Source organism: Podarcis raffonei, chromosome 8 (assembly GCF_027172205.1).
Source record: "Podarcis raffonei isolate rPodRaf1 chromosome 8, rPodRaf1.pri, whole genome shotgun sequence".
Lineage (NCBI taxonomy): Eukaryota > Metazoa > Chordata > Lepidosauria > Squamata > Lacertidae > Podarcis > Podarcis raffonei.
The window spans coordinates 48,557,697-48,584,534 of NC_070609.1; the positions used below are offsets into that span (position 1 = coordinate 48,557,697).

Sequence of the window (26,838 nt, forward strand, 5' to 3'; positions counted from 1 at the left end):
GGCTTAGTACCCTTTGCATTTCCATCATTGATATTGGAGTATTTAAAATCTTTGCATTTTCTTCTGATATTTTGTCCAGTTTACATTCTTCCAAATGCTTCTCAATCAGTTCTGAGCTTTCTTGTTCTTTCTTATAAAGATCTACGTAGAATTTAACAAATTCGTGTCATCTCTTTTTGATTGGTTGTGGGGGTTTCATTTTTTTAGCAGACCATTGATTATCCTTTTTTCTTTTTCTTTCTTCAATTGCCAAGCTAATAACTTCCCTGGTTTATTTGCCAATTCAAATCTTTTTTGTTTTATCACTTTAATTTTCCTTTCTGTAATTAATTAGCATAGAGTGTTGTGCTAATATTTTAATTCTTTGTAATAGCTCTTTCTTACCTGGTTTTTTACTGAGCTCTTTCTTTTTTTGTTAGTTCCTTTAATACCTCTTGGATCTTTGCCTCTCTTATTCCTTTTTGATGTGCATTTTGTTGGATCATGTATCCCCTCATGACCGCCTTACCTGCATCCCACATCACATTCGCATCTACCCCTTTATTAAGATTGAATTCAAAATATTCTTTTAGAATCTTTTCCCCTTTGGTTACAATTTCTGAATTGTTTAATAATTCCTCATTTATTCTCCATCTGTAACCATTTTGTTTCTCCCTTAATATCTTTACTGATATCAAATTGTGGTCTGAGATCATTCTTGGGTGTATCTCCACCTTTTTCACCCTCATCCCCAAATCTTTGGAGACCCACACTACAGTGGTACCTCGGGTTAAGAACATAATTCGTTCTGGAGGTCTGTTCTTAACCTGAAACTGTTCTTAACCTGAGGTACCACTTTAGCTAATGGGGCCTCCCGCTGCCGCTGCACCACCACCATGCGATTTCTGTTCTCATCCTGAAGCAAAGTTCTTAATCTGAGGTACTATTTTTGGGTTAGTGGAGTCTGTAACCTGAAGCATCTGTAACCAGAAGCGTCTGTAACCCGAGGTACCACTGTATATCTATTCTACTTGATGAATTTTGAGAACTTGAATGAAATTTGTACTCGTGTTCTGTTGGATGTTTAAATCTCCATAAGTCTATTAGGTCCATGTTTTTTATCATATCAAAAACGGAATTTGGCAGTTTCCCTTCCTTGGATCTTGTTTCTCGATTTGCCCTATCATATTCCAGAGATGTGACCCCATTCAGGTCCCCCATTATTATTTTTCCATCATATAATTCAAATAGACTTTCCTCTGGTTTTTAAAAAATAAATATAGAAGATTCATTTCTGTTCATTTGGGGCATATATTTCCACAATTATCCAACTCTTCCCTTCCACATTGGCCCCCACCACTATTATTCTACCTTCTTCATCCCACTGTTTAGGCTCTAAATTTGGACAACTCCTAAATGGTGGGCCTCTGTCCCCTGCAGAGGAGCATCTTCATTGCCCAGCTTTTGCCATAAGGTGAAGATGTACCTTTTTCACCTTAGTTAAAAGTATTTTGTTCTGTGGGACCCACCTCATTTACTGAATTTATATTGCTCTCTTCAATTTGGAACAGTTTTATATGGTCTGTCATTGTAATGTCTTTATCTGCTTTTATAAGGATAATAGAAATAGATGGCCTTTGGCCTGATCCAGCAGGCTTTCCTTACATTCTTTAACAGGAACTGCCTGTGGGACCCTCTGCTTTGCCAATGAGCAATGGCCCTTCCCCTAGTTTTGCACATGGGGCCCCTTAAACCGAGAGAGCCTTTTGAAGAGGTCTGGATAGCTCTGGACAGTTGGCATTTGGCTATTTGTAGCAGGATAGGTACTTCTGCTTCTAGTCATGGCTGCTGCAGATGCTCTCTTCCTTCTTCCCCTAACTTGCCCAGAAAAGGTGTCCAGAACATAGCTGGAAATGGCAATAGTTCAAAACCAGACATTGTCATGGGACATATTCCATCCTTCCTTAAGAGCCCTCCAGCAGCTCTCCCCGTTCCTTCTCCGCACTCCCTTGTACCCACAATGAGCAAGAGGAAAACATCACAATTTATTTATACATTGTGTGTGGACTTGTCCTTTTGACCTACTCACAAAACAGGATATAACTTTGCATACAATTTGCCTATACTTAAGTGTCATATACAAATTTGTGTCCTCTTTTGCAGGTGAACCACCACCACCCCACAAGTAAATAGGTATGAGTAACAGAAAATCAGCAGATGAGGCTTCTTCCATAATTTGCTTCCTTACTAGAAAAGGCTTGATCTGTTGAATTTCTGCCTACCACACAGCTGTTAAAAGTACAAGACCCTATTGCCAGTACTAAACCATGCAAAGAACTCCAGTTTATTGAGCTATAAACCAGTTATATTCTTGTAGTTTGGGGCAGGGAATCCTCTCCTAGCCGGTGAGCCAGATTCTTATTTCTCCGTGCATTAAATTTGACAGGTGGATGGAGCTGCCCACCTGTCCATCACCTGACATCACAATGACATCAGGTGACACTGTTTTTTATTTCAGCACTGGCTATTTGAAAACTCTTTTACAAACAGCCACACATTGCTCTTTGAATATCCAGAAATATGAGGTTCAAAGAGCAGTGCTTGGAGGGAGAATCTGTTGCCACTGAATTTGCTGCTAAATTGGAGATCCCTCACACACATGGTGGAAGCCACTTCCCCCTCCTGAAGCATGACACGCTCCCACTGCAGATCAGCTGATGGATCACGAGAGTGTACTTTTCTCCAGCAAAGGAAAATTGGGAGCTCACTTTAATCTCCCAGTTGTACCTTCGAATCTCTGCCCGTACCTGCTTCATACCTGATAGCATGTATGGCATCAAGTGTTGGGCAGGTGAGCACTGATTATCATTACCCAAAGCATCCTTGCAGGCCAAGTGGGGAGACTTAGCTGGCCAACATTAGCCCGCAGGCTAGAGGTTCCCCACTTTCTGTGGGTTAGGTTGGCAGTACAACATTCAGTGCAAAACTGATATTTCAGATGGCGGAGGGGAGAGGTGGTCAAAATTGGCTGAGGGTTTACAGTGGCATGTTTAGATAGAGTCAATATTAAATTATTTAAAAGCAACCAGTGGATTCTAGGAGCATTTGTTATTATTCATTTATACCTTCTAGTAATTGCAGCAATGTTCAAATGGCTTCTTTTTTCTTTATTTTTTAACAAAGGGGGCATGAGCCTTGGAAATGAAGCTGCCATTAATTTATATTAGCAGCAACTATCCACCCACAATAATCCCCCTACCCCCCCTTCCCCCATCCCATGTTGAACAATGAACTTTACAACCCTACCCCACAACTGGATTCTCCCAAAAAATAATCCCAATCCAGCACACACAAAAACTGTTTAACCCTGAACAACACCATAGGATTGAGATCTATTTCTCTCTCTCAGCCTCTGCTCTAGCAAAATTAACATAGCAACTCTCAGCTACTAATGTAACCCATGCTTTCTTCACCACAATATTAAGATGGATTTTATTTGCACTTGTGTTTGCATTAACCCAGTAATTTTTTTAATGTAAACAAGCAGAATAGGCAACATTTCTGCATTTTAAAAAAAGCTGAGTTAGAAAGAGCATGAATTTCTGCCTTTTTGCTCTTTGGTGGCCATGCTGTTGCCCAGTCACAGCTGGATTTTTCAGTTATTTTCTCTGGACAAGAATCACTTCTCTACTAGGGAAGATGAAAACATAGTTTCAAAATGAACCAAAAAGTCCCTTCCAAATGAAACTGGCAGTCCTTCTCCATTTCCTGAATCTACAGAAAATCTAGTGTGACACAGGTACCAAAGAAGGCTAAAAATGACTTCAGAATGATTCAGGAAGTCCCTCCAGAAGGGACTTCCTGGGTCATTTTTAAATTTTATTTTTGGTCTTCTGTTGGGCTTGTGTGACTCTGAATATCTCTATATCTCTATACTGATTTCACTCATTAGCTAAAATCACTGAAAAACAGGAGCAGGTTCATATTTCACAAAATTATTGCTTGAGATGATGCCTCATAATTTTGCTTCATAATGTTCACTCTACATTTTTTATTCTTCTTAATGAATAGAATCATAGAATTACAGAGTTGGAAGGGACCATGAGGGTCATGGTCCCCTGCAGTGTAGGAATCTTTCACCCAACATGGGGCTCGAACCCATGACCCCGAGATTAATAGTCTCATGCTCTACCGACTGAGCTATCCCAGGAATACTAGTAGTCTGGGACCCCTTGCTGCCTCTGGGCCTGGTACAGCAGTACTCTCTGTTGACACCCTTGGTGCTATGGCACAGCGCTCACTGAACTGCCCTCCTTTGGGTTTTCTGCATAGCCTGAGCCCTCTTCTCCAAAGGGGGAAGTAGCTTTTCTTCTGTACCACCACCACCACCAACAACAACAACAACAACAACTCCTCTCTTTCTCCAACCAGAGGCAAAATACAGGCCTTTGCCTTTCTGGGTCCATTGTCCAGCTTAGGAACAGGCCTAGCTACCTGTCTCCCACCTAAAACTTACTTTCTTTCTGTCCCTTTCTTTCTAGCTTTAACTTCTCCAAAACCCAACCTGATGGGTCTACCCGGCACAAGCATCCCCTCGCCTGGCCTTCCCACCTCTGGATTACCAAATAAACAACCTTCGGCCTCCCTGAGCTCCCCCACCCCAGCACAAGCCACAGCGGCCACGGTTCCACAGCCACAGCCACCGCAGCCTCAGCCACCGCCTCGGAAGGACAAAGAAAGTGAGAAGACAAAAGAGAAGGACAAAGCACCCAAGGGGGGGAAGGGGGATTCCCTGCTGGCACCCAAGAAGGACAAAGTGGAGGTGCCTGCCCCAGCTGCCCTCTCTGCCACGCTGCCTGCCATGGAGTACTCTGTGGACCCCACGCAGCTCCAGGCTCTGCAGGCAGCTCTGAACTCGGACCCCACAGCTTTGCTGACGAGCCAGTTCCTCCCCTACTTTGTCCCTGGTTTTTCTCCCTACTATGCCCCTCAGATCCCAGGGGCCTTACAGAGCGGGTACCTTCAGCCCATGTATGGCATGGAGGGGCTGTTCCCTTATAGCCCTGCACTGTCACAAGCCCTGCTCGGCTTGTCCCCTGGTTCCCTGTTGCAGCAGTACCAGCAATATCAACAGAGCCTGCAAGAAGCGTTGCAGCAACAGCAGCAGCAACAGCAGCAGCAGCAACAACAACAACAGAGGCAAGCGCAACAGCAGCAGCAGAAATTGCTGCAGCTGCAGCAGCAGCAGCCCAAAGGAAGCCAAACCCCAGTCCCCTCAGGGGCTGCTACCCCAGAAAAAGACCCTGCCAAAGAATCCCCCAAGCAAGAAGAGCAGAAGAATGCACCCCGCGAGGTGTCCCCCCACCTGCCCAAACCCCAAGAAGAGCCTGAAACGGAAAGCAACAGTGCCGTGGACTCCCTCTGTGACCCCTTCATCGTTCCAAAGGTGCAGTACAGGCTGGTCTGCCAGAAGTGCCAGGCAGGCTTCAGCACCCAGGAGGCAGCCACCGACCACCTGAAGTCCCTCTGCTTCTTCGGCCAGTCTGTGGTGAATCTGCAAGAGATGGTGCTTCATGTGCCCACGGGCGGCAGCAGCAAGGGCAACAGCTCGTACCAGTGTGTGGCGTGTGAGAGCACGGTGTGCGGGGATGAAGCCCTCCAGCAGCATCTCGAGTCTGCCTCGCACAAACATCGAACAATCCCAAGAGCAGCAAGAAACGCCAAAGAGCACCCCAGTCTATTACCTCACTCCGCCTGCCTCCCCGACCCTAGCACCGCATCTACCTCGCAGTCTGCCGCTCACTCAAATGACAGCCCCTCCCCCCCGTCCTCAGCTTCCCCCCACACCTCCAGAAAGTCTTGGCCTCAAGTGGTCCCCCAGGCTCCTCTGGGGAAGCCTCCTCCTCCTCCTCTCTCCTCATCTTCAACGGTTACCTCAAGTTCATGCAGCACCTCAGGGGTTCAGCCCTCGATGCCAACAGATGACTATTTGGAGGAGTCTGACTCGGATCTTAGCCAAAAGTCCAATGGACCGGCTAGCCCGGCGGAGAGGCCTGAGGAGCCAAGCTGCCCCAAGGACGGTGGTCTCACTAGCCTAGAAATGGACACCTTTAGATTGTAAGCTTTGAAGATGAACAATTAAAAAAAATGAATTAAAAAAAAAAATTAACAAACCAATTTCAAAAATAGACTAACTGCAATTCCAAAGCTTCTAACCAAAAAAAAGAAAAAGAAAAAAAGAAGAGAGAAGTGTGGGTTGTTTTCCCATATACCGATGCCAGCAGATTTTCCATTGCTTTCTTTTTGCATTTCGGCTGTGCTGTGTTGGTCTGGAAGGCCCAAGCCCCCTACCCCACCCTGGTTGCCTCTCCGGGGTCTTTCTGTCTGTCTGTGGAGCCCCAGCCCCCCCCCCCTTTGAGAGCACAGCAGAGGCCGGCATAACTGTATGGGAAAGCAGACCACCTTGTTACCGTTTTAAATTTCTTGCTATCTTAGCATTCAGATACCAATGGCTTGCTAAAAGGAAAAAAAAAAGAAATGTAACGTCTTTTTATTCTCAGGTCAATCGCTCACACTTTGTTCGGTTTTCAGAATCATTGTTTTATATAAATATATATATATATAATTTCTTTTTTGGTTTTGATTTTTTTTCCAAGAAAAGGAATTTTTTTGTTAATTTAAAAATGGGCAGAAAGTCTTCAAGAGACAAACAATGTGAACTGTGTTAGCTTTCTGGGGATTTTAAGGGTAGCTTTTCTGCTGAAGCCAATTTCAAGGGGAAAAGTTCAGCACTCCCACTTTTCAGAAAAACAAACAAACCCAACAACACGCAAAGAGTGTTAAGGACTTGGAGCTTAAAAATAAGTTTTAAAACAACTGACTTTCTGTATTTATGATAGATATTACCATTTTTGGTGTTGAGTAGATTGTTGCATTGGAAATGAACTGAAGCAGTATGGTAGATTTAAAAGAAAAACCCCTTTTGTGTACATTTAGCTTTTGTATTGGTCCAGCTGACGGCTTCTCATTGGATGTTGTCTTGTTCATTCCTAGCCAGCTAGATTACAACCCATCGATTCGCTCGCCGAAGCTTCCCCTCCCCCTTTGTACCTTGACTCCCTTCTCCATCCTGTAATCTTCCACTTATGGTCACTGCCTTCATTTCTTAGAGGGCAGCTGCAGAATTATTTTATAAAAACTAAAGAAAAAATTCAAAGGGTTTCAAAGGGGGTCAGTAGGATCCCTTGCAGAATATTTTTGTTGGGGGTTCAAAACTTTTTAAGGTGTATACATGTCTGTTACCCTTGTGCACTTAACTCTGTCTTCTTCTTTTCTTTTTCTTCTTCTTTTGGCTTCCTTTCCTCATTTTGTAAATGCTTCAAAGGCTCCATTTTGGAACTGTAGGCCTTTGTTTCTCTTTGGGTAATTAGGGTGCACTTCTTCCTTTTTCCAAGGACTTTTTGTTATATATATGTGTGTGTGCTTGTGCGTGTGTGTGCGCGCGTGCATGTGTGGGTGGGTTTTGTTTTGTTTTTCTGTTTTGTTTTTCTTTCCTTGAAAAGAAAATTCATGCTTTAAATAAAATCCAAAGACAAACCCTTTTCACCACTGGTGCAGAATGAGCAAAAAGGATTCTTTTGACTTGAGGATTTGTTTCTGATTACCGCCACAAGAATCAGTTTAAATAAAGGAACTCATAAAGAAAAACATGCATGTAGGTTGTTCTCTGTGCTTCTTCTGCAAGCAGAGGAGCAACCCTTCCTGCAACTGCAACAAACAACACGATGCTCCTGCGTTGTTAGGGTGGTGTCGCTGCTAGTGTCGTGTGAGCCCCAGAGGGGCAGGCAACAAAAAGCATTTGGGGCCTGGTGCAAATCTCTCTCTGCTCCTGGTGGCATCTTCTCTGGTCCGGACATTGAAAGGAAAACTTTGTGCTGCTACAATGTAGAGTTTGGAGACAAGCAGGCCTTGCATGGTCACATCCTAGCCAAAGGTCAACATTCCCTTCTCCCTCCCTGCACCCACCCTCAATAGTGAAAGGCCGCCTCCTCCTCCTCCTCTTCCTGACCATCTTCCTTGTGTTTCAAAAGGGAACTAGACTGTGAATGGGGGGAGGGGGAGGGGAGGGGCACTTCTTTCTCCTTCAGACTTCTCTTCCCTTCCTCCCTTCTCCCCAGCCCGCAAACTGTGGAAGCTGCCAGAGCCCCTGGGTGAGACTGGTGTGTTCCATCCCAGAGAGGAAGGGCGGGTGGGCAGGCAGGCAGGCAGACTGACCAATGGACAGCAGCAGCGTCGTCCTCCTCCTCCTCCTCTCTCCTTCCCTCCCTAAGCCAGGACTCTTCATGCCTTTTTTGTCTTTAGCTTAATGGAAGACTCAACCTTGAACTGGTGTACATATTTCTGACTAGACTGATGCACAATGCAAGTTCCTTTTTTTAATTTTTTAAGTAGACCGTACTAAAAAGAGTACCATTGAATATTCCTGCCAGTATCCAATTGTAGCATAAGGTGTCAAAAGCGGACAAAATGTTGCTGTTTTCCCTTTTTACAAAAATCCTTGTATTTTTCCCTTGCTTGAGATGAACATTTTTTAAATTTTAAAGTTGTACAGTTTTTGTTTCCATTATTTTATCTTGTTTGTAATTCTATGAAAAATATATAGATATATATATATATTTTTTGCCATTTAACTTGTATGTTACTCTGTATCATATAGAAGTTTTTTGTTTTGTTTTGGTTCTCTGTGTGGTATAAGTTGCCAGTTAAACACTAGCTTTACCTGTCAGGTTTGCGTGGTCTGCTTTGAAATCATTTTGTTTATTTCCCCTTCTCCCTCCCTCCCTCCCTCCCTCCCCCTTCCCCTGCCCCACTCCCGTAGATTAATCACACAGGGTGCAATCTTCCTCCTCCCACTCCAAATAGTGTTTCAGTGCATTTTCTGATAACTCTTCCTCTGTGTGGGGGGAGACACTCCCAGTCTGATGAGAGACGTCTCTGTCCTAGAAGGGCAGAGCAGCCTCCCCTGCTGCCCCTCTCCTCTCTCCTGCTCCCACAGCCAACATGGAGTTCATAGAGCTCCCTGAGCCAAGCAGCCCCTCCAAGCCATCCTCTGCCTCCTCCCACCCTGCCATTTTGGGTTGTGTGGGTTGGCACTTGGGTTCTGCAGAAGCTCAGCAGGGAAGGAGGAGGAGCTGCACTAAGCAGCACCCAGAGTAGTGCTGGGAAGTGGGGGTGGGAATGAGGCCTCTGTGCCAGCCAGTATTTGGTGCCTGGGCTGCAAAATCCTCCAGCCTCTTCTTTCCCATGGAACTGGCCTCTTACCTGAGCCACCGTTCACACTGCAGAGATGTCATTTTGTTTTTAACAGCTCTCCCTTGATGCTGGAATTTAAGCCAAGTGATAGAACGGAAAACACAAGCATGGCATTATTGAGCAGAGTGTTCTGAAGAAGTGGAATGTTGCTGGCTCTGGTTCCAACCAAGACCGTGCCAGGTAGGCAGGCAGGTGATGACTGAGGTGCAGCAGGGCCCCTGTGCAAGCCAGCACAAAGGGTGGCAGTCTGGGACTCTCTTAAACAGAAGGAGAACATGAGATATTTGGTTGGATTGATGGCGCTGGAAATCCTGCCCACTGTGAAACACAAAGTTTTTGACTATTTTTCATTTGTTTGATTCGGGGGCGGGGGGTGGGGACAAGTCTGGATAAAACAGAAAGCATAAATGAGGTGAAGAGGTATATGAACAGCCTTTGCAATGTACAAAAACTAGAGCAAGTGAAACCAAAAATGATGTTCTTGGTGTTTTTCTATAATGTAGTCTTGTTAGCTTTTTTGTTACTGTAACAATGCTGATCTCGAACTGTACCAAAATACATGGAGACGGACAAAAACAGAAACCACACGGAACTCTTAAAAAAAAAGATTTTGTCACAAAACACTTTGTTGTCATAGTTAAGTTGATTGTAGATGGTAATTGAATATACTCCTTTGAAAATATTTCATCAAGTATGTTTCCTGCTCATTGTGATACATTAAAAAAATGAGCAAAAGCTGTTGTCTCTGCTGTCCCCGGGTATGTGTGAATGTGAGTGCCTGTCTGTCCTACGAAAGGGAGCACTTTTATGCGTGGGGGACAGAATGTGGGAAGAATGTCTGTGACAGCAAATCCCCTGGGTAAGTGCATGAGAGCTGCTGCCTCTTGTTCAAGTGTGTCTTAGCGCCCAGGTAGAGTGTGTGCTACAGTTCTGTGAAGCCTAAGTGGCTCTGCAGGAGGACTTTCTTACCGCTAATAGGTGACACAGTTTGGGGAAGGGTGGCATTAGCTCAGTTTCTTGCCTCTGGGAAATGAAGTGTTCCAAAATCAGAATTTCCCCAAGTGCCTAAGAAAGAATTCCCAGCCCTTCCGTTTCACAGATTACTTCAAGAGACTTAGGAGCATGCTGGGTGAAAGTGGAATGAGGGGACAGTGTCTCCATCTCCTCAAGTGCAAAGCAAAGAGGTAAGTGGCTGATTTGCTGCCCCGTCTCTTTTGGCAGGGAGGGCTTAAGAGATGTGCAGGTTGGTAGCTGATCCTTGGCTGGTCTTATAGTATGGGAAAGCCCCATAGGCAGACCTCTGAGTTCTTTCCTATCTCAAAGCCTAGAATTGTCCAGCCACCGTAAGAAGATAGACACCTGTGCACCATTTTTTCTTGTTTTATGTATTTCATTAAATTTATATACCACTTGATTTTAAGGGGAGGGAGAAACCTCAAAAGCATTATTTTGCTGCATTACTGTGGCCTGTAGGATAGCTCAGTCAGTAGAGCATGAGACTCTTAATCTCAGGGTCGTGGGTTCAAGCCCCCTCCCCTTGCCCATTGGGCAAAAGGATTGCTGCATTGCAGGGGGTTGGGCTAGGTGACCCTCATGGTACCTTCCAACTCTACAATTCTTTTATTCTATTATTATTAAGAATAAGAACAACCTAAGAAGAGCTTGCTCAATCAAGCCAGTGGCCCTTCTAGTGCAGTATCCTGCTCTCACTCACAGTGGCCAACCAGATGCCTGTGAAAAGCCTACAAGCAGGACCCAAGCACAAGAGCACTCACCCTTCCTGCAGTTTCCAGCAAATGATACTGAGAAATGTACTGCCTCTGACCATCAAGGCAGAGCGTCACCACTGATAGCCCTTTTTTGTCTAGTCTTTTAAAGCCATCCAAGATTGTGGTCTTCACTGCCTTCTATGGGAGTGAATTCCATGACTACACTGCATGAAGAGTGTCATTTTGTCCTGGATCCAACATTCTGTTTCATTAGTTGTTCATTAGTTAGTGGTACCCATTGCTTTCATGCCATGCATAATTTTATACACTTGTATACACTTGGTATCTTACTCACCTTTTTAAAACTGTTGGAGCCAAGTCTTCTAGAAAAGGGAGTTGATCTATAAAAGCTGTGAATAGGGCAATTTGGGTGTTTTCCAAAAATTAGCATCCAACCAAAACAAAAAGCCCAAAAAACCCCCACCCTTGAAGGATTCATCCCAGTACCACCACCCCTCTATTTTTCATACACATGTACGTAACAGGATGCTAGTCTTCCATCCACAGAGTAGTGAGCCTCCTGGGATTGGTAGACATCACCTCAAACTGCTCTATCCACCTAAGGTAGCAGATGGGGGGGGCATTTAAGGACTAGCACATTTTCAGCTGTTTAATATGAATATGCTTTTGGCATGGGGGTGCGGCTGTGCTTCCTTTGGGTTTTCTGCTTCCAGCCCGAAAGGATCTTCATCTAGGGCTGCTTTATAAGGAATAGTCATGCAGCTGCATTGCTGCTTGCACTGAGTTTCTGTTGCCCCTGAAAATAACTGCTGGTACATATGTATTTCTAATATAAACAATTTGCTTTTTAAGCAGCATTTGCAAAAGCTGCAGAGATTTCATGGAAGAGACAGAAGGGGTCCTACTTTTGCCAAGAAGCCATCACTCTGCTGCTGCATGTTGAGGTACGAACATTTCCAGCAAGGGTGTCTTCTTGCCCCTCAGCCAACTAAAAACAAGGCAGTCTCAGTGTGTAAAAGACATTGCTTGATAGGGCCAGGGATGCTTGAGGTGCTGAATGTACCAGTCGCTGAGTAAATGGATTCTCTACAGTGTATGAGAAACCACTTCTTCTGTTCTCTCTACCCTGCCAGCCCATCCTGGCCTTCATAGCTTTTGTTTGTAGTGTTATAAAAATATGGGAAAATTTGCTTGGAACAATAATGAATAAACACAGTTAGCAAAGAGAGAGCCATTTTGATTAAAGTTGGAGAGATGGAAGGACAGTGGCATGCAAGCCATCAACTTCAACATCAACTCCCTGATGTTGCTGGGGGGGGGGGTATACAACAAATGGCACGATGAGTGTCCCTGGCAGCTTCCTCTCCCTTTTCCACAGCTGAAGGCAAAGTGGGCAGAAGTGAGCAGCCAGCCAGAGACCTACAACATGTCTAGGGCAGCATCCTGCATCAGATGGCACCACTCTGCCTCCTCTGGATTCTTTTGAAGGATGAGAGGGCAGCATCCTCTCTGGCTAGGTTGTTCTCTGGCTTGTGTAGCAAAACTGTTGCTGCCTCTGGCTCATCTTGCTCTGCCTTTCTCTGCTTCAAGTCTTAAACAGATATGGTGCTGAGCAAGGAATGGTTCACTGGATACCTTCTTTTTCTTCTGACAGTCCTTGAAAGTTTTCCCCTTGTTGCTTTGTAAATTCTGAGACGCAGACACACTTAAGGGATGTGGAGATTCCATTTTCCAAGTAAACCAGTGGAGCTTTCTCTGAGTTCTTCCCATCCCTTCTTGAAATGCCCAGCTGCCCTACCAGCTTCATAAATTATTTGTCCTCACATTCAAAGAACTGCAGTCCTTGTGCCATTTACCTTTCCAACAAGGTATGCATTCCTTTTCTGTTTTTATTTTTTTATATTTTTTGTGATTAGATCCTTACTGAGAAATCACACTCAAGCACCTTTGCTTATTAGGATAGTTGAAAACCACCTCTAATATCACCAGTTTGTGACCTTTAGGCACTTGGTTAAATTGTCAAATGCCACTTAGTCTTCTGCTCTGAAGTAGATCATCCTCCTGACACACCTGCTGTTACCCCTCCCCCTTTCTTGCCAAAATTACAAGTTTCCCATCATCTTCCTCCTGTCTCTGTCATTAAAATGAATTCTCATCTACAAGGCTGCTTCACTCTGCTTTTTAATCCTCCCCCCCCCTAAATTCCAGGGAAGCAATTCTCAATATTGGCATTCCAGTTATGTCACGAGTGACTTGAGAGCTATGCAATATTCTTTGTCCAAGGCTTATTTCAACTAAATCTGTGGTGGTCATGAAAGTTGGTCTGGACCCAGAGTCTGCGACTGCAAGGTCACCAGATGCGGAGGCTGAGCAGAAGTGGATTTAGGGAAGCACAGCTGGTTTGGTTGCACTGGGAGTGGAACCTCGAGGGCACTGCAACTATGCTTTAGAATGAGGTTGGAGGGCACCAAATTTTAGCATTGCACAGGGTGCCACTGAAATTTGAGACACCAAGGTCTGCCACTGGGCCAAGTCAGGGCTTAGATGACTGGAAGATAGGGAGGTCATTGAGGTGGTTAGACAAGAACTCCAGGAGAAACCTCACAGACCACCGGGGCCTATAGGCCCAGAGCCTGGACCCTTACAGACACACTTCTCATTAAAAATCCCCAAAGTCAAATAAAAAAAAAATGATAAGACCATATAAACATGTTAAAAATAGAGTTAACAATGCAAGTTTGCTACTGAAATGCCCAGGAAAACAAAAATGTATTTGCCTGGGACTGAAATGTTGACAAAGTTTGCCTCTCTGGGGAAAGCACCCCGTAAATGGTTATGGTATGCCATCCTGACCTCCATTTTGGAAGAAGCGTGGGATCTAAATCTATAAAACATATGGGGGAAAGGCAATCCTTTAGGCATAGAGGTTCCAAGTCGTATAAGGCTTTAAAAGTTAAGAACAGCACTTTGAATTGGGCCCAGAAACAAATAAGTAGCCATTGTAGTCAGGCCAAAACCTGTGGTATATGTTCATGCTTTCTTGTTTCTGAGAAGCAGATATATTCTGCATTAGATGTAGTTTCCAAACTGCCTTCATTAGCAGCCTTACATACAATGCAACGTGGGGATTACCAGAGCTGAAGCCAGACTATCCCTATAGGACCACATCTGGGCTACCAGCTGAAGCTGATAGATACCTTTTGGTGCCACTTATATGGATGGAGCTTCAATTTATTGTCTCTTACTCAGTTCATTACTGAGGCCAAGCACTGATCCATTATATCTTACTTGAGCTTTGAAGGAAAAGTAGACTTGTGTGTCATCAGCATATTGATGACCCAGTGGCAGTTTCAGGTGTTAAAAAAGCATGGTGGATAAAACTAAACATTGCAGAACCCCACATAAGAGGCTCATGGGGCTGAAAACATCCCCAAACACCACCATAGAACAGTAGAACTATTGCAAGACAGTGCCCCCTGTCCCAACTCAGATAGTCCTCAAAGATGATGTTTAATGGTATTGAAAGTTGCCAAGAGGTCAAGGAGAATCAGCGAATACATCATCTCCCTTTCTTGTCATTATATAAAGTGGCCAAGGTGGTCTTAGTGCCAAAACAGAGCCTGAAACCCAACTGAAATGGATCTAGTAAATCAGTCTCATCCAAGAGCCCTTGGAACTAGTCATTGACCACCTACTCAAAAATAGTACCCAGGAAGGATACATTTGCCTATAATTCTTCACGTATTCTGGGTCACAGAGGTTTTCCTAAGGATAGATCTCACTGCTGTCTTTCAGAGAGCCTGGGACCACTGCCTCTCTCAGAGGGATTACCTCCTTGGTCCAGTTGGTGGTCTCCTCCTTGCCAGATATCAGCCACAAGGGTCAAGAATGCAAATGGTCAATGCACCAATTGAATTACTTTATCCACATCCTTGAGCCCTATCAACAGAAACTCGCCCATGAACAGAAACTGGAAATTGACCTGCTACAATAGCAGGTACCAATAGATACAAGCAATTTTACCCTCGAAGCACCTTGCAGATAAATCACAGCAAACTACTGAAGGTTCTACCACCTTTAGGCCAAAACATGAAAGGCCCTGTGCCACTCTAAAAGTGGTTCTGTTGCACAAGACATCAAGGATGCAATGGAGGCAGAGAAGTAGACTCGTCAATGATCACACCATTGAGTTTGATTGTGTTTTGAGTCCTCTACAACTTGCATTCTTGCTGTCTTCCAACCTGCACAAAGGTAAATATTACCAACCCTCAGTCTCCCATGGCAACGTAATGATGCCCTGCCAACTTCTTGGCCATCTGCACTACAAGGATGTTGGGAAATGTACACACACACCACAATCATTTTCTGCTGTCTGCAGCTTAGGACAAAATCAGATGCGATTCCAGAGAGCCACAAGTGGACCACCCAATTCAACCCAGGTGAGGGGTGTCATTTAACTCCCCTCACAATGTTTATCAGTCTGAATATCCTCCCCCTCCCCCCAGTAAAAAGACCATAGCCAATAATCTTGCTGGAGAGAGAGAAAGGAGTACAGGAACATACCCTTTCTTCCATATTAGGTTTAGTAGCAGCTTAGGTCCTGGGGATTGATATTTGCAAATGGCCATGGGGGGAGGGTGAAAGATCCTGCTTCCAGTGCTGCAGCTGCAGTCAAAATCAGAATGTGCACAAACACACACAGCTGCTTTTTAGCTTAGAAAAAATAATGGGCAAGGTGGTGTGAAAAATTATGCATGGAGGTTTATCTCCCTTTCACAACACTAGAACTTGGTGGAGGTTGTCCAGTATTAGATGTTTCAGAACAAGCAACAGAAAGTTCATACTGCAAATAGTTAATGATAGAATTCATGACCACACAAAATAGTAGTGGCCACCAACTTGGACCACTTTAAAAAGGGCATTAAACAAATCATGGAGGATCAGGCTACGTCCTACCTCTACAGTCCAACACAGTCTGCACCAGTTGCTGGGGAGCACAAGTGAGCAGAGCACTAATGTTGCACTTAAGTCCTACTTGCATCTGGTTGGTCCCTATGAGAAGGGGTGGCTGGACAACTAGATGGGCCCCTTTGTTCTGAACCAGCTGCAGGAAGGCTCTTCTGAAGTTTCTATATTTTAAATGAGTCGATTGACTTAAGTATCTCTTCTGTGGGCCAAAACTTCCTTTATGAGGAGCCCAGCTGTTTTCCCAATTCCCAGCTATCTTCACAGTGTCCACTGCAGAATAGAACAATGGTGGGTTGAAGTATTGGGGGGGGGGGAGAGAAAGGAAAGCTTGGTGGCTCCTTCCTTTGCATGCCCAAGACTTTCTCTAGATCCACCCCATCTCATATGAAGAGCTGGCTGGATCAGGCTAATGGCTCATCTAGTCCAGCATCCTGTTCTCCCAGTGGCTAACCAGATTGTTGTTGTTGTTAAAATATGTATACTGCTCTTCATCTGTAGATCTCAGGGCAGTTCACAACATAAAATTACAATATAAAAAACACAAAATACATAATAAAAGCAAGAACAGGAAGAAAACAAACCAATAATTTCCCCCTTCCACCAACATATTTAAAAGGATATAGGATGTTAATCTGTCAAAGGCCTGGTTGATGAAGAACGTTTTCGCCTGGTGCCTAAAGGTGTACTGTATAACAAAGGCACCAGCCGAACCTCCTTGGGGAGAACATTCCACAAGTGGGGAGCCCCTGCAGAAAAGGCCCATTCTTGTGCTACCACTCTCCAGACCTCTCCTGAGGAGGCACACAAAGATGGGCCTCACAGGATGATCTCAGGGTCTGGCTGGGTTCATACAGAGAGAGGTGGTCCTTGAGGTATTGTGGTCCTGAGCCGTTTATGGCTTTATAGGTCAAAAACAGAACTTTGAATTGGGCCTTGAAACTGATTGGCAGCCAGTGCAGTCAGGACAAGATCAGTGTGAAATGCTCAAACTGTCTTGCCCCGCTGAGCAACCTTGCCACCGAATTCTGTACCAGCTGAAGTTTCCAAACTGTCTTCAGAGGTAGCCTTATGTAGAACACATTGCAATAATCAAACGTAGAGGTTGCAGTGATCTAAGCAAGTGCCTGTGGGAAACCAGCAAGCAGGATTCAAGCACAAGAGCACTCTCCTCTCCTGTGATTTCCAGCAACTGGTATTCAGAAGCATTGCTGCCTCCAACTGTGGGTTTCATTTTGTTTTCAAATGGGGCTGCAGAAGAATTTAAAACCCCTACTAAATGCATAGACGGGTGCTGGCAAAGAAAGTGCCTGCCCTCCCTCCCACCTCTCAGGTTAAGAGCTGGAAGTGGAGAGTCAACTTTTCAAGAAGGGTTTCCCATTTCCCGTCTTTGATCAGTGAGACCAATGGAGAAGAGATGAGGATGCTTATGAATAACTTCCACATGAAGCCGGGAAAGGGAAGGGCTGCTGGCAGCATCACCAGGGAGCTCTCTGTTTGACTCCAAGGGGCTCTTGTTCCAACACCAGCTTTTGCTCCCTCCTTGTCAGACAGCAGAAAGATTAAAGCTGCCTTTTTGATTTAACAGCACCTCTTGTGACAGGCCAGGAGAGGAAGGAGCCTCTGAAGCATTGGGGTGGGGGTGGGGAGCAAGGAAAGATCAATGGAATCCAGATGGATGTGACAGGAATTATGAGACTAGGTCTCTAAATGAGTTTGTACTTTTTCCTGGACCTGCAAAGTAGATGCTGACCCTGCCAGTATAGCCAGTCTCTCATTCCTGTTTCGGGGAAGATGGCATGCCCCCTCACCCTGATCCAGGCACTTGTGTGGGGAGGGGTAAAAGAGGTACTTCTATCATTTCTTACTGGAATACTTGGTCTGATATTGGAGAGAGAAAAATTATTTTCCAGACATGGTGAAGCATGGATGGTGATGGTCAAAAGGCAAACATTTCCAATATAGCCATGAGCTGCTGAGAACCGCAGCCTGGCAGATCTCTGCCCTCAGTTTCTCTTCACTCTTTTTTTTAAAATAATATTTATTAAAGTTTCAAAAAAGTTACAAAAATGTGGGGAAAAAGATAAAAAGGGAAAAAAAGAAACAGAGAATACAAAATACAGAAAAATAAGAACAATTAAAAACATTTCCATCTTTCCATGTTCTGTCTTTCATTTACTTATTTATTTTCATTTACTTTACCCTGACCTCCTCACACCTCACTTTTTTGTATTCTAATTCAATTAAATATTTCAGCAAATCCTTTCCAGCTTGGTTTTTATCCTAATAGTTTATCTTAATGTACTATAATTTTACATTCTCGTCTTTCAGCAGTTAAAAAATAAATTTTTATCTAATCTTTTATATCATTTCTGCTAAAACCACATTACTTCATTCCAACATCCTTCCAATATTCCAGGATTTTACAATGTTTCTGTAGATAAACTTTAATTTTTTTCCAATCTTCTTCCACCAACTCTTCACCTTGGTCTCGGATTCTGCCAATCATCTCCCCCAGTTCCATATAGTCCATCACTTTCATCTGCCATTCTTCCCGGGTGGGTAGATCTTGTGTCTTCCAATACTTTGCGATGAGTATTCTTGCTGCTGCTGTTGCATACATAAAAAAAGTTCTATCCTTCTTTGGCACCAATTGGCCAACCATGCCCAGGAGAAAGGCCTCTGGTTTCTTCTGAAAGGTATATTTAAATACCTTTTTCATTTCATTGTAGATCATCTCCCAGAAGGTCTTGATCCTTGGGCACGTCCACCAAAGGTGAAAGAATGTACCTTCAGTCTCTTTACATTTCCAACATTTATTATCGGGCAAATGATAGATTTTTGCAAGCTTGACTGGTGTTATGTACCACCTGTATATCATTTTCATTATATTCTCTCTTAAGGCATTACATGCCGTAAACTTAATACCTGTGGGCCATAACTGTTCCCAGTCAGCTATCATAATATTATGTCCAACATCTTGTGCCCATTTAATCATAGCTGATTTCACCATTTCATCCTGAGTGTTCCATTTCAACAGCAAGTTATACATTCTTGACAAATTCTTAGTTTTAGGATCTAACAATTCTGTTTCCAATTTTGATTTCTCCACCTGAAACCCAATTTTCTTATCCAAATTATAAACCTCCATTATTTGATAATAATGAAGCCAATCCCGTACTTTGTTTTTTAGTTTTTCAAAACTCTGCAGCTTTAATCTGTCTCCTTCTTGTTCCAATATCTCCCAATATTTCGGCCAATTGGCCTCCATATTGAGCTTTTTCAGAGCCTTTGCTTCCATTGGTGACAACCACCTTGGAGTTTTGTTTTCAAGCAAATCCTTGTATCTTCTCCAGACATTAAACAGTGCTTTCCTGACAATATGGTTTTTAAACGCTTTATGTGCTTTGACCTTATCATACCACAAATATGCATGCCAACCAAATACATTATTGAACCCTTCCAAATCCAATACATCAGTATTTTCAAGAAGTAGCCATTCCTTCAGCCAACAAAATGCAGCTAACTCATAATAAAGCTTAAGGTCTGGCAGGGCAAATCCACCCCTTTCTTTAGCATCAGTTAGTATTTTAAATTTTATTCGGGGCTTCTTGCCCTGCCAGACAAATCTAGAAATATCTTTCTGCCCCTTCTTGAAACATTCCATTTTGTCCAAAATTTGCAATGTTTGAAACAAAAACAACATCCTTGGCAATACATTCATTTTTATCGCAGCAATTCGGCCTAGCAATGAAAGCTTCAAATTTGACCATATTTCTAAGTCCTTTTTCACTTCCATCCAACATTTTTCATAATTATCTTTAAATAGGTTCACATTCTTAGCAGTCATGTTAACCCCAAGGTATTTCACTTTCTTAACCAATGTTAATCCTGTCTCTTTCTGAAACCTTTCTCTCTCAATCGGTGTTAGATTTTTCTCTAAAACCTTAGTCTTCAACTTATTCAACTTGAAACCTGCTACCTGACCAAATTCTTGAATCAATTCCAATACTCTTTTAGTACTAGATTATGGCTCCTGTAATGTCAATACCAAATCATCCGCAAATGCTTTCAATTTGTACTGTTTAGCTCCGACTTGTATGCCTTTAACCAATTGGTCCTTTCTAATCCTATTTAGCAAAACCTCCAGGACCGATATAAAAAGTTTCTCTTCACTCTTGGCCATAGTTTGACTCTAGCGGTTTAATTGAAGCCCACACACCATCTCACCCCCCACAAGAAAGACATTATGAGCAATATGGATAATTCTTAATTTGTTTTTTGCTCGCTGATATGCTCTAAACAAACATATATTTAGCTTATACACAGTCAGCTTTATGTGCTTAGCAAAAATAAAGGGAGCAGGCATCCCACCCACCATTGCAGCCAGTGTGTTTTGACTATATGCGATTTTGGCTTCAGGTGCTATCCATAGAATGTTTAGAGGCTTTGCAAGGAGTGGATACTTTGAACAATGGCAATTCCAGACACTTCTGTAGCACTAATATTCTTGCATCATCAAAAACCTGACTTTTCTTTCCAACATCTGGACCTAGTATGTTGCCTACTTCTGAAATACGGACTGTTAGTAGTATAATAGTGCAGGAGCACAGACAAGTTGCTCTATTCCATTATCATGGTTACTGGCAACTGGAGAGTATCCTCTGTGCATGCGGAAAACTCCTTTTCCTCCTACCATGGAGCAACCTCTGCTTGAGTGATGGAAGGGGAAGGATATCAAGAGGCTGTTCAGCTTTCAACACATAGTCTAAATTTATTTATTTAGACTATTTCTATGCCAGCCAATGTATATATAAATATTTCTTAAGTAATATATAGCAAACTAAAACAAACAAAAAAGTTAAAAAAATACATAATAAAACCATTAATGCAAATTACAAATAAATACTGATATAAATTCCTTCTTCTGATACACTTCCTCACTCAGCACCTCTCAGCCCCCTGGCTTTTACCGAGGACTCCACCCATCTACCCAGGCCCCAAACAAACTCTCAAATCACCCCCAATATCTCACAACAAAGAAGGTTTCTGGGACCTGCTGACATCACCCTCGCCTCTCTCTCTAGGCTTGCTTTTATGGGCAGGCACCAAGGCTGAGGCACCTTCCTCAGGCTGTCCACACCAGCAGGTTTGAAACTGGTTGTATGCAGTGCAGTGGATCGAGTGCTAAATGTGACAGAGCTGCAGAAAACATGAGGAAGCCTTCATCCCTGCCTATGAAAGCAAGCCCAGCGATGGGGCACTAAAGCAGCTGGAAGAAGATAAGGGGTGTGCGGAGGCTGGAGAAAGATATTGCACCCTACAATAACCATTAGGAAGGCCTGGCAACTTCCTTCTCAGCACGGGGTAAAGAGGGGAGGGGAACAAAAGGAGTTGTTTGACTTAAGAGTGCACACACGTGTGCACACACACATGCGCACACTGTAGCGGGGAATTCTCAAAATAAGCATTGCCTACAGTGCTGGGGGTTGCTTTTTGTTTTACTTCTTGATTTGGTTCTGGCTTCTGCCCTGCGGCTTGTTGGGCTTCAGTGTCTGGATGCAGCCTCTCGCCTCCTCTCCACCACCTTAGGGCTCAGGGGAGCATGACTGTCTGCGTAGCTCCAGCATTGCTGCTCTTTTTAAACAACCAAAATCCATTGGAATCTAAATTCTTGAATGACGCTTCACTTGTGCCTTCAAGAGCTGCCCCAAATGAAAATGGTGATGATGTTCTAGACAGACTCTCTGGAGGGAGCACCATGATGAGAGCCACTCAAAGGTGCCCGGGGCAAGGGCTTGGTGTGTACATGGAGCAGGGGATAAGAGCTGAGTGGATGCTCATGCCAGAAGGGCCTCCTGGGTCTCTTCATGGAGTCAGCTTGAGTAGCTGCCCATCTCGCCTTGGAAATGCTTTCTCACTTTGTTCAGAATTGGCAGTGATCTGATGGCTGAAACTCCCTGTGTGTCCAGTGACTCCACGGAATCCAGGAGGGAAGCTCTGTGAGCATTGTTGGGCTGTCCTGTCTTGGGGTGCGAGCTGTCCTGGACAGAAATTCCCTCAAGAGAGCTTGCCCCTTCTCCTCAAGAGCTCCAAGAGCCAGGCTGCCAGAAGACCCATCAATGGACCCTCTTCTGTCCAGTCAAAGCCAAGGAGTCTGCCCCCTGTGGATGCTGCTGTCCCTCCTCCCAAGAGGCCTTCTCTGTGCACTCCCTTCTCAGGAAGCTGCATTCAGCCATTCCCATCCAGCCACTTAGCAATAAAGCAGACAGAAATTCAAGTTTCAGGCCTAGCAAAGTGACTCTGCCCATCTGTGCCCCACCCACCCCCCATTTAGAATACAGCAAGGCAAAATTTGAAACTGCTGTTGGTGAGGCAATAGCAACATGCATATTTGATTTTTATGCTGGATGTAAATTGCTGAATAAGGCAATGGCATAAAGGGAGGCTGTGGCTTCCTGCCTGTCATGGGCAGCCAGCAACAGCAGAACAAAAGCTCTGGCCATTAGAAACACAGCAGAGAGGCACATTATATAAATGACTTTGCCTTCCTCACCCTCTGCTCCCCACTGGGGCAGATAGGACAGAACTGGGGCACCGGATTCTTGTATGTATTTCCTGTGTGAATGCCCACCCGCCATTTTTTTTTTTAGACTTACCCCTGACAAGTTGGTTGGGTTGAGAGGCCAGGAATTGGCCCCACAGTGAGTACGGCAGCTGAACTCAGGATTGTACCAGGTGCCTCCAATGGCATAAGGCTCCAAGACTCTGTTTTCCTGGCACTGTCAAAGGCAGGGCTCTGCTAGACAGATGAGGGCAGTTAATGTACTTGTTATGATCCCCAAAAGCGCATGGTTGCTTCAGTGCAACTGGGAGCAGTTTGGTTGTTTTGCAATTGAATTTGTAGTTACAGAGCAGTTCTGGGGCACATATCCTTCCTTAGAAAGCCAGTCCCAGGAGAGGAGTTGGGTCCCCTGCAACAGAATGCCAGATGTGAAAGATGTACAGGCGCAGGAGACACCTGTCATTCTACTGCTTGCCAGAGGAGAATGCCGCTCTTAATCCTGATGGGAACTTTTCTGCCTCCCTGAACTGGTGCCCAGCCCCAAGTTAGGTTGTGTTTTTTTTGCTGCTAAGTAGCTAAACTGAGATGTTGTGTGTAAGAAATGGAAAGTGACAGGATATGACCAAGGCATTGGAAATCAATCCAGACTAAATGCGCTTCTTAACTATAAGTGAATAGTTGAAAACAATCCTCTTTTATAGCCGTGGAGATAAATACTCTGTTTTTATTAGGAAAAAATGGCTTTGGACTGAATAAAGTCATTTGATTAACTAGTCAAAGCAGATGGTTTATTGATGTTTCAGGAAAGAGTTTACAAGGTCTGTTGAAAAAAGAGACCCAGCTATGAATTAACAAATGACCCTGCCGTGGGGGACATTGACAGTTCACTGTAATAGATTTATGGGCTTCAACTTGGTGTTTTGTCCACATCTGGTTTATTATGATAAAATGTTGAGGCTTGACTAACCTATACCCTTCTTGCAATCTACTATATCGACCCTTGAACTCTAGGACTCTGAGCAAAGCTGGGCATTAAAATCCAAATTTGTCTTAATCCAGCAGGATCAGTTTCTGTGTTGTAGTTTATTTTTAGTGTCCATGTATATACACACTCCACAGTGGAAGGGTAGATTACATTGGCTTGTGCCCAAGCTATTTATATCTTATGGCAGTGGATTTAAAGTTTAAGAGATGAGATCCCAGATGATTTGTGTGATCTCCAGGAACTCAGCTGTGCCCCTAGAGACCTGGGGCATGGATTTCTTGGAGACTGGCTTTGAGTTTCTCAGCATTGCCACTGACAGACAGCTATTCAAGGCCAGGCAAGAGGCTGAGGGCTGGAGCTCAGGGACAGAGTAGAAGATCCAGGTTGGTCCTCTTCCCTGAAGGAACAGAAAGGGGCTCTTGGGAGCAGTGGCGCACCAGAGTTGATGCTGCAGGCAGGGTAGGACAGCTGTTATGTTTCCATTGCACCCTCTGCAACTTCCACAACAGATACTCTGGGTATAAGAATGTAAGAGCAGTTGTATGGGATGAGACAAAAGGTCCACCTAGCCCACTACCCTGTTCTGACAGCAACAGCCACCTAGGTGCCTCCAGGCATCTTATGACCAGCAGGGTTTGAGGGCAAAGCTGTCTTCTTTGCACTGCCAAATCTTTTAGGGCAGATCTCTTAACTTCTCAGCCCCTCAGTACCAGAAGCAACCATGCTTCAGTATGATGGAGGGGGAAAGCTGTGTCACATTGCCACAATAATTCATAGCAACTGTACAGCCCCTTGGCTGTGCTGCTACTGCTGCTGCCTATGACACACTCTCCTTTCTTCACCCCCATCCCATTTCATACCCTAAGAATTCTTTTTTCTTTCCATCTGCGATGGGGACCAAAGAGGAGAGGAGGCAGGAGCCATGGAAATGGAATATATATCTCCTGTGGGAAGCTATGAGAGGAGGAAGCCAGCAAGGGACTCGTATGTGTTAATTTGCCCATGTTGTGAGCTCTGCTAACCACTATCTGAATGTAGCTGAAGATGACAAAGTGATGAATGGAAGTCGAAGGCATCTTTTATTGCCTCCACCAGGCTTGTGGGCTATATATGCACTTTCTACTTTTTCATAACAGGTCTGGTGGGCAGTTGGCTGCTGGAATTCCGGGTTGTTCTGCAGCCGCTTCTCTCCTGTAATAAGATCTGCAGAAATAATTTAAAAGAGCTGAAAGGCAATTTAGAGCCCTCTTTCCTCCCTCCCTCCACCCCAACATACAATAGGAGCTCGCCAGGTACCCTCCAGATGAACTAAGCTGCCTCCTAAAATACTTCTTCCCCCTATTTCTGTAATTTATTAACTGCCTACAATTTTATTTACTGGGGGGCTCTGGATTAACTGAGAACAGTTGCTGTCCAAGCTTCCCCTCAGTCTCTTTTGTGTCCTTTCTCTCTCCTCTGTTCCAGAAGAGTCAGTCACTGTCTGAGCTTCTGCTCTGAAAAAAGATTTTCCTGTTTCTCATCCTCTGAACCAGCCACATGCAGAGGATTTGATTTCTACCCAGCCCCACTCACTTAACAGCATTTGGCCTTCCTTGGCTTGGTGAGATTCCAGGCGAACTCGTTGCACTGCACTGAAGAGCATACACAACTCCGGTTCCTTCAGGCCACATGCCAACTGTTGTGCCCTCCAAGCACAGCATCACATGTTCTGTGGCACAATACAGCTGAAGCTGAGGAAGGTAAAGCAGAAGGCAGCTCAGCAGGGAAGACTTGGCATTGTTGTCAGAAGGGCCCAGGACCTAGACTATCAGCATGGCAGTAAGCAATGGGTAGCAAATTTAATGAAGAGAGTTTGCCTATTATAGGATGTAGAGCTGCACATACAAAATGGGTTCCTGCATGTGCTGCTCCTTCAGCTGAAGTGAATGGGTTCAGTGCTACTCAACCTGCTTCTACACTAGGCTTTGGGAACCTTTGGATGCTGCTAAACTACAATTCCTTTCAGCCCCAGCAAGCATGGCCAATGTCTAGGGATGATGTGAGTTGTAATTCAGCAACATCTGGAGGGCCAGAGTTCTCCCCCACACCTGCTCTACATTGTCCAAGAGCACTAAACCAGCTCTCTCCTGCTAGCTATAGAGATTTAACCTGCTATCAGTAGGGCTGACTAAACTTGTCAGACTACAAATCCCATCATACCTGTTCATTGATCATGCTTGCTGGGGTTGGTAGCAGCTGGTCATATTGCTGCTGGTGGCTAATAGTCATGATGACTGTGTCTAGGACCTCTAGGATCAGAGGTGTGGTGCCTCTGAAGGGCAAGGTCTGAATGCAGTATTATCTCCACCACTTGGTAATTCCTGTGAAAAGCAAACTGCCTCAATTTGTAGAGGAAGAACTTGGTTCTCCTCAATGCTAGTAGCTAGCCTCATCCTCTTCCAGGGTTCAGGGAGGTAGCTGTGTTGGTCTGACGCAATCGAAATATATATATATATAAATGTCCAGTAGCACCTTAGTTTTACCCTCTTTTAATGCCTTCTGCATTTGCATCCATGACTGCACTTGGTAGGAGCTAAGTGGGCATGCCAAGGAGATCTCCGGCTGCTTTGCGGTTTCCCAGCTTGGCCACAATGGGGACACTCTGAGACTGCTGAGCAAGAGGCACCAGTGCAGAGAAAGAAAGCGGGCCCAAGTTTTCCTCCTCCTCTCATATTTGGACTTTACTTTTGCAGGGGGGGTTGTGATTTGACTGCGGGTGGCCTTAGATTGAATAAGAGGAAGCGCGCCCCCCGCAACACCCACACCCCGCTGCCCTCATTGGGGCGGGACACCCACCCACATTAAAAGAGGAGGCGGAGTTCCAACCCCGCTGCTAGGCATGGCATCTCAATGGAGCCTCCATGGCCAATGGCAGTCTACTTCCACACAACATTATCCTGCCTGCCTGGCGGCGGCTTCACCGTCCAAGCCCAGCAGGCGCTCGAGCAGCGGGACCTGAAGCCCCCCAGAAAGGCCGGTGCCTGTGTGTGCCCCCCGCGGGGCTGGAGTTCGCATCCACGGGCGCCTGCCCGAAGGTACCGGCGCTTCGCAAAGGGCAGGGCAGGCCCTTGACTTGGGGCGGGGAGGAAGGCCGGGTTGCCACACCGGTGAAATTCTGGCCTGTAAGACAAGGGGGCGTGTCGCCCCCTCGCAGTGCCTCTACCGCGCGGTCGCCATGGTGATCGGCGGCCGCTCTCCCGTCTGCCGAGCTTGCCTGCAATACCTCGTTCCTTATTGGCCGAAGGGAGAACCAAAAGCCAATC

General features: G+C 44.8%; 1 protein-coding gene, 1 long non-coding RNA gene and 1 other non-coding gene across 13 annotated transcripts in view; 1 reads left to right on the forward strand and 2 right to left on the reverse strand.

The window, feature by feature from the left end:
- ZFHX3 (zinc finger homeobox 3) overlaps positions 1–8,764 on the forward strand; it is a 255,803-nt gene extending 247,039 nt beyond the window's left edge. For all 11 annotated transcript variants that reach the window (XM_053399816.1, XM_053399814.1, XM_053399815.1 and 8 more), the window contains one exon: positions 4,521–8,764. In XM_053399816.1, coding sequence (XP_053255791.1) covers positions 4,521–6,100 — 1,580 coding nt within the window. In that variant the 3' untranslated portion in view covers positions 6,101–8,764. The remainder of the gene's footprint in view (positions 1–4,520) is intronic.
- TRNAN-AUU (transfer RNA asparagine (anticodon AUU)) lies at positions 4,115–4,190 on the reverse strand. Its single transcript has one exon. It is a non-coding gene; the product is annotated as a tRNA-Asn (tRNA).
- Positions 8,765–21,508: 12,744 nt separating the features above from the next.
- LOC128419329 (uncharacterized) lies at positions 21,509–26,463 on the reverse strand. The gene is made up of 3 exons (XR_008331837.1): positions 26,059–26,463; positions 25,736–26,003; positions 21,509–24,739 (listed from the first exon to the last, which is right to left on the reverse strand). It is a non-coding gene; the product is annotated as an uncharacterized LOC128419329 (long non-coding RNA).
- Positions 26,464–26,838: the final 375 nt, after the last annotated feature.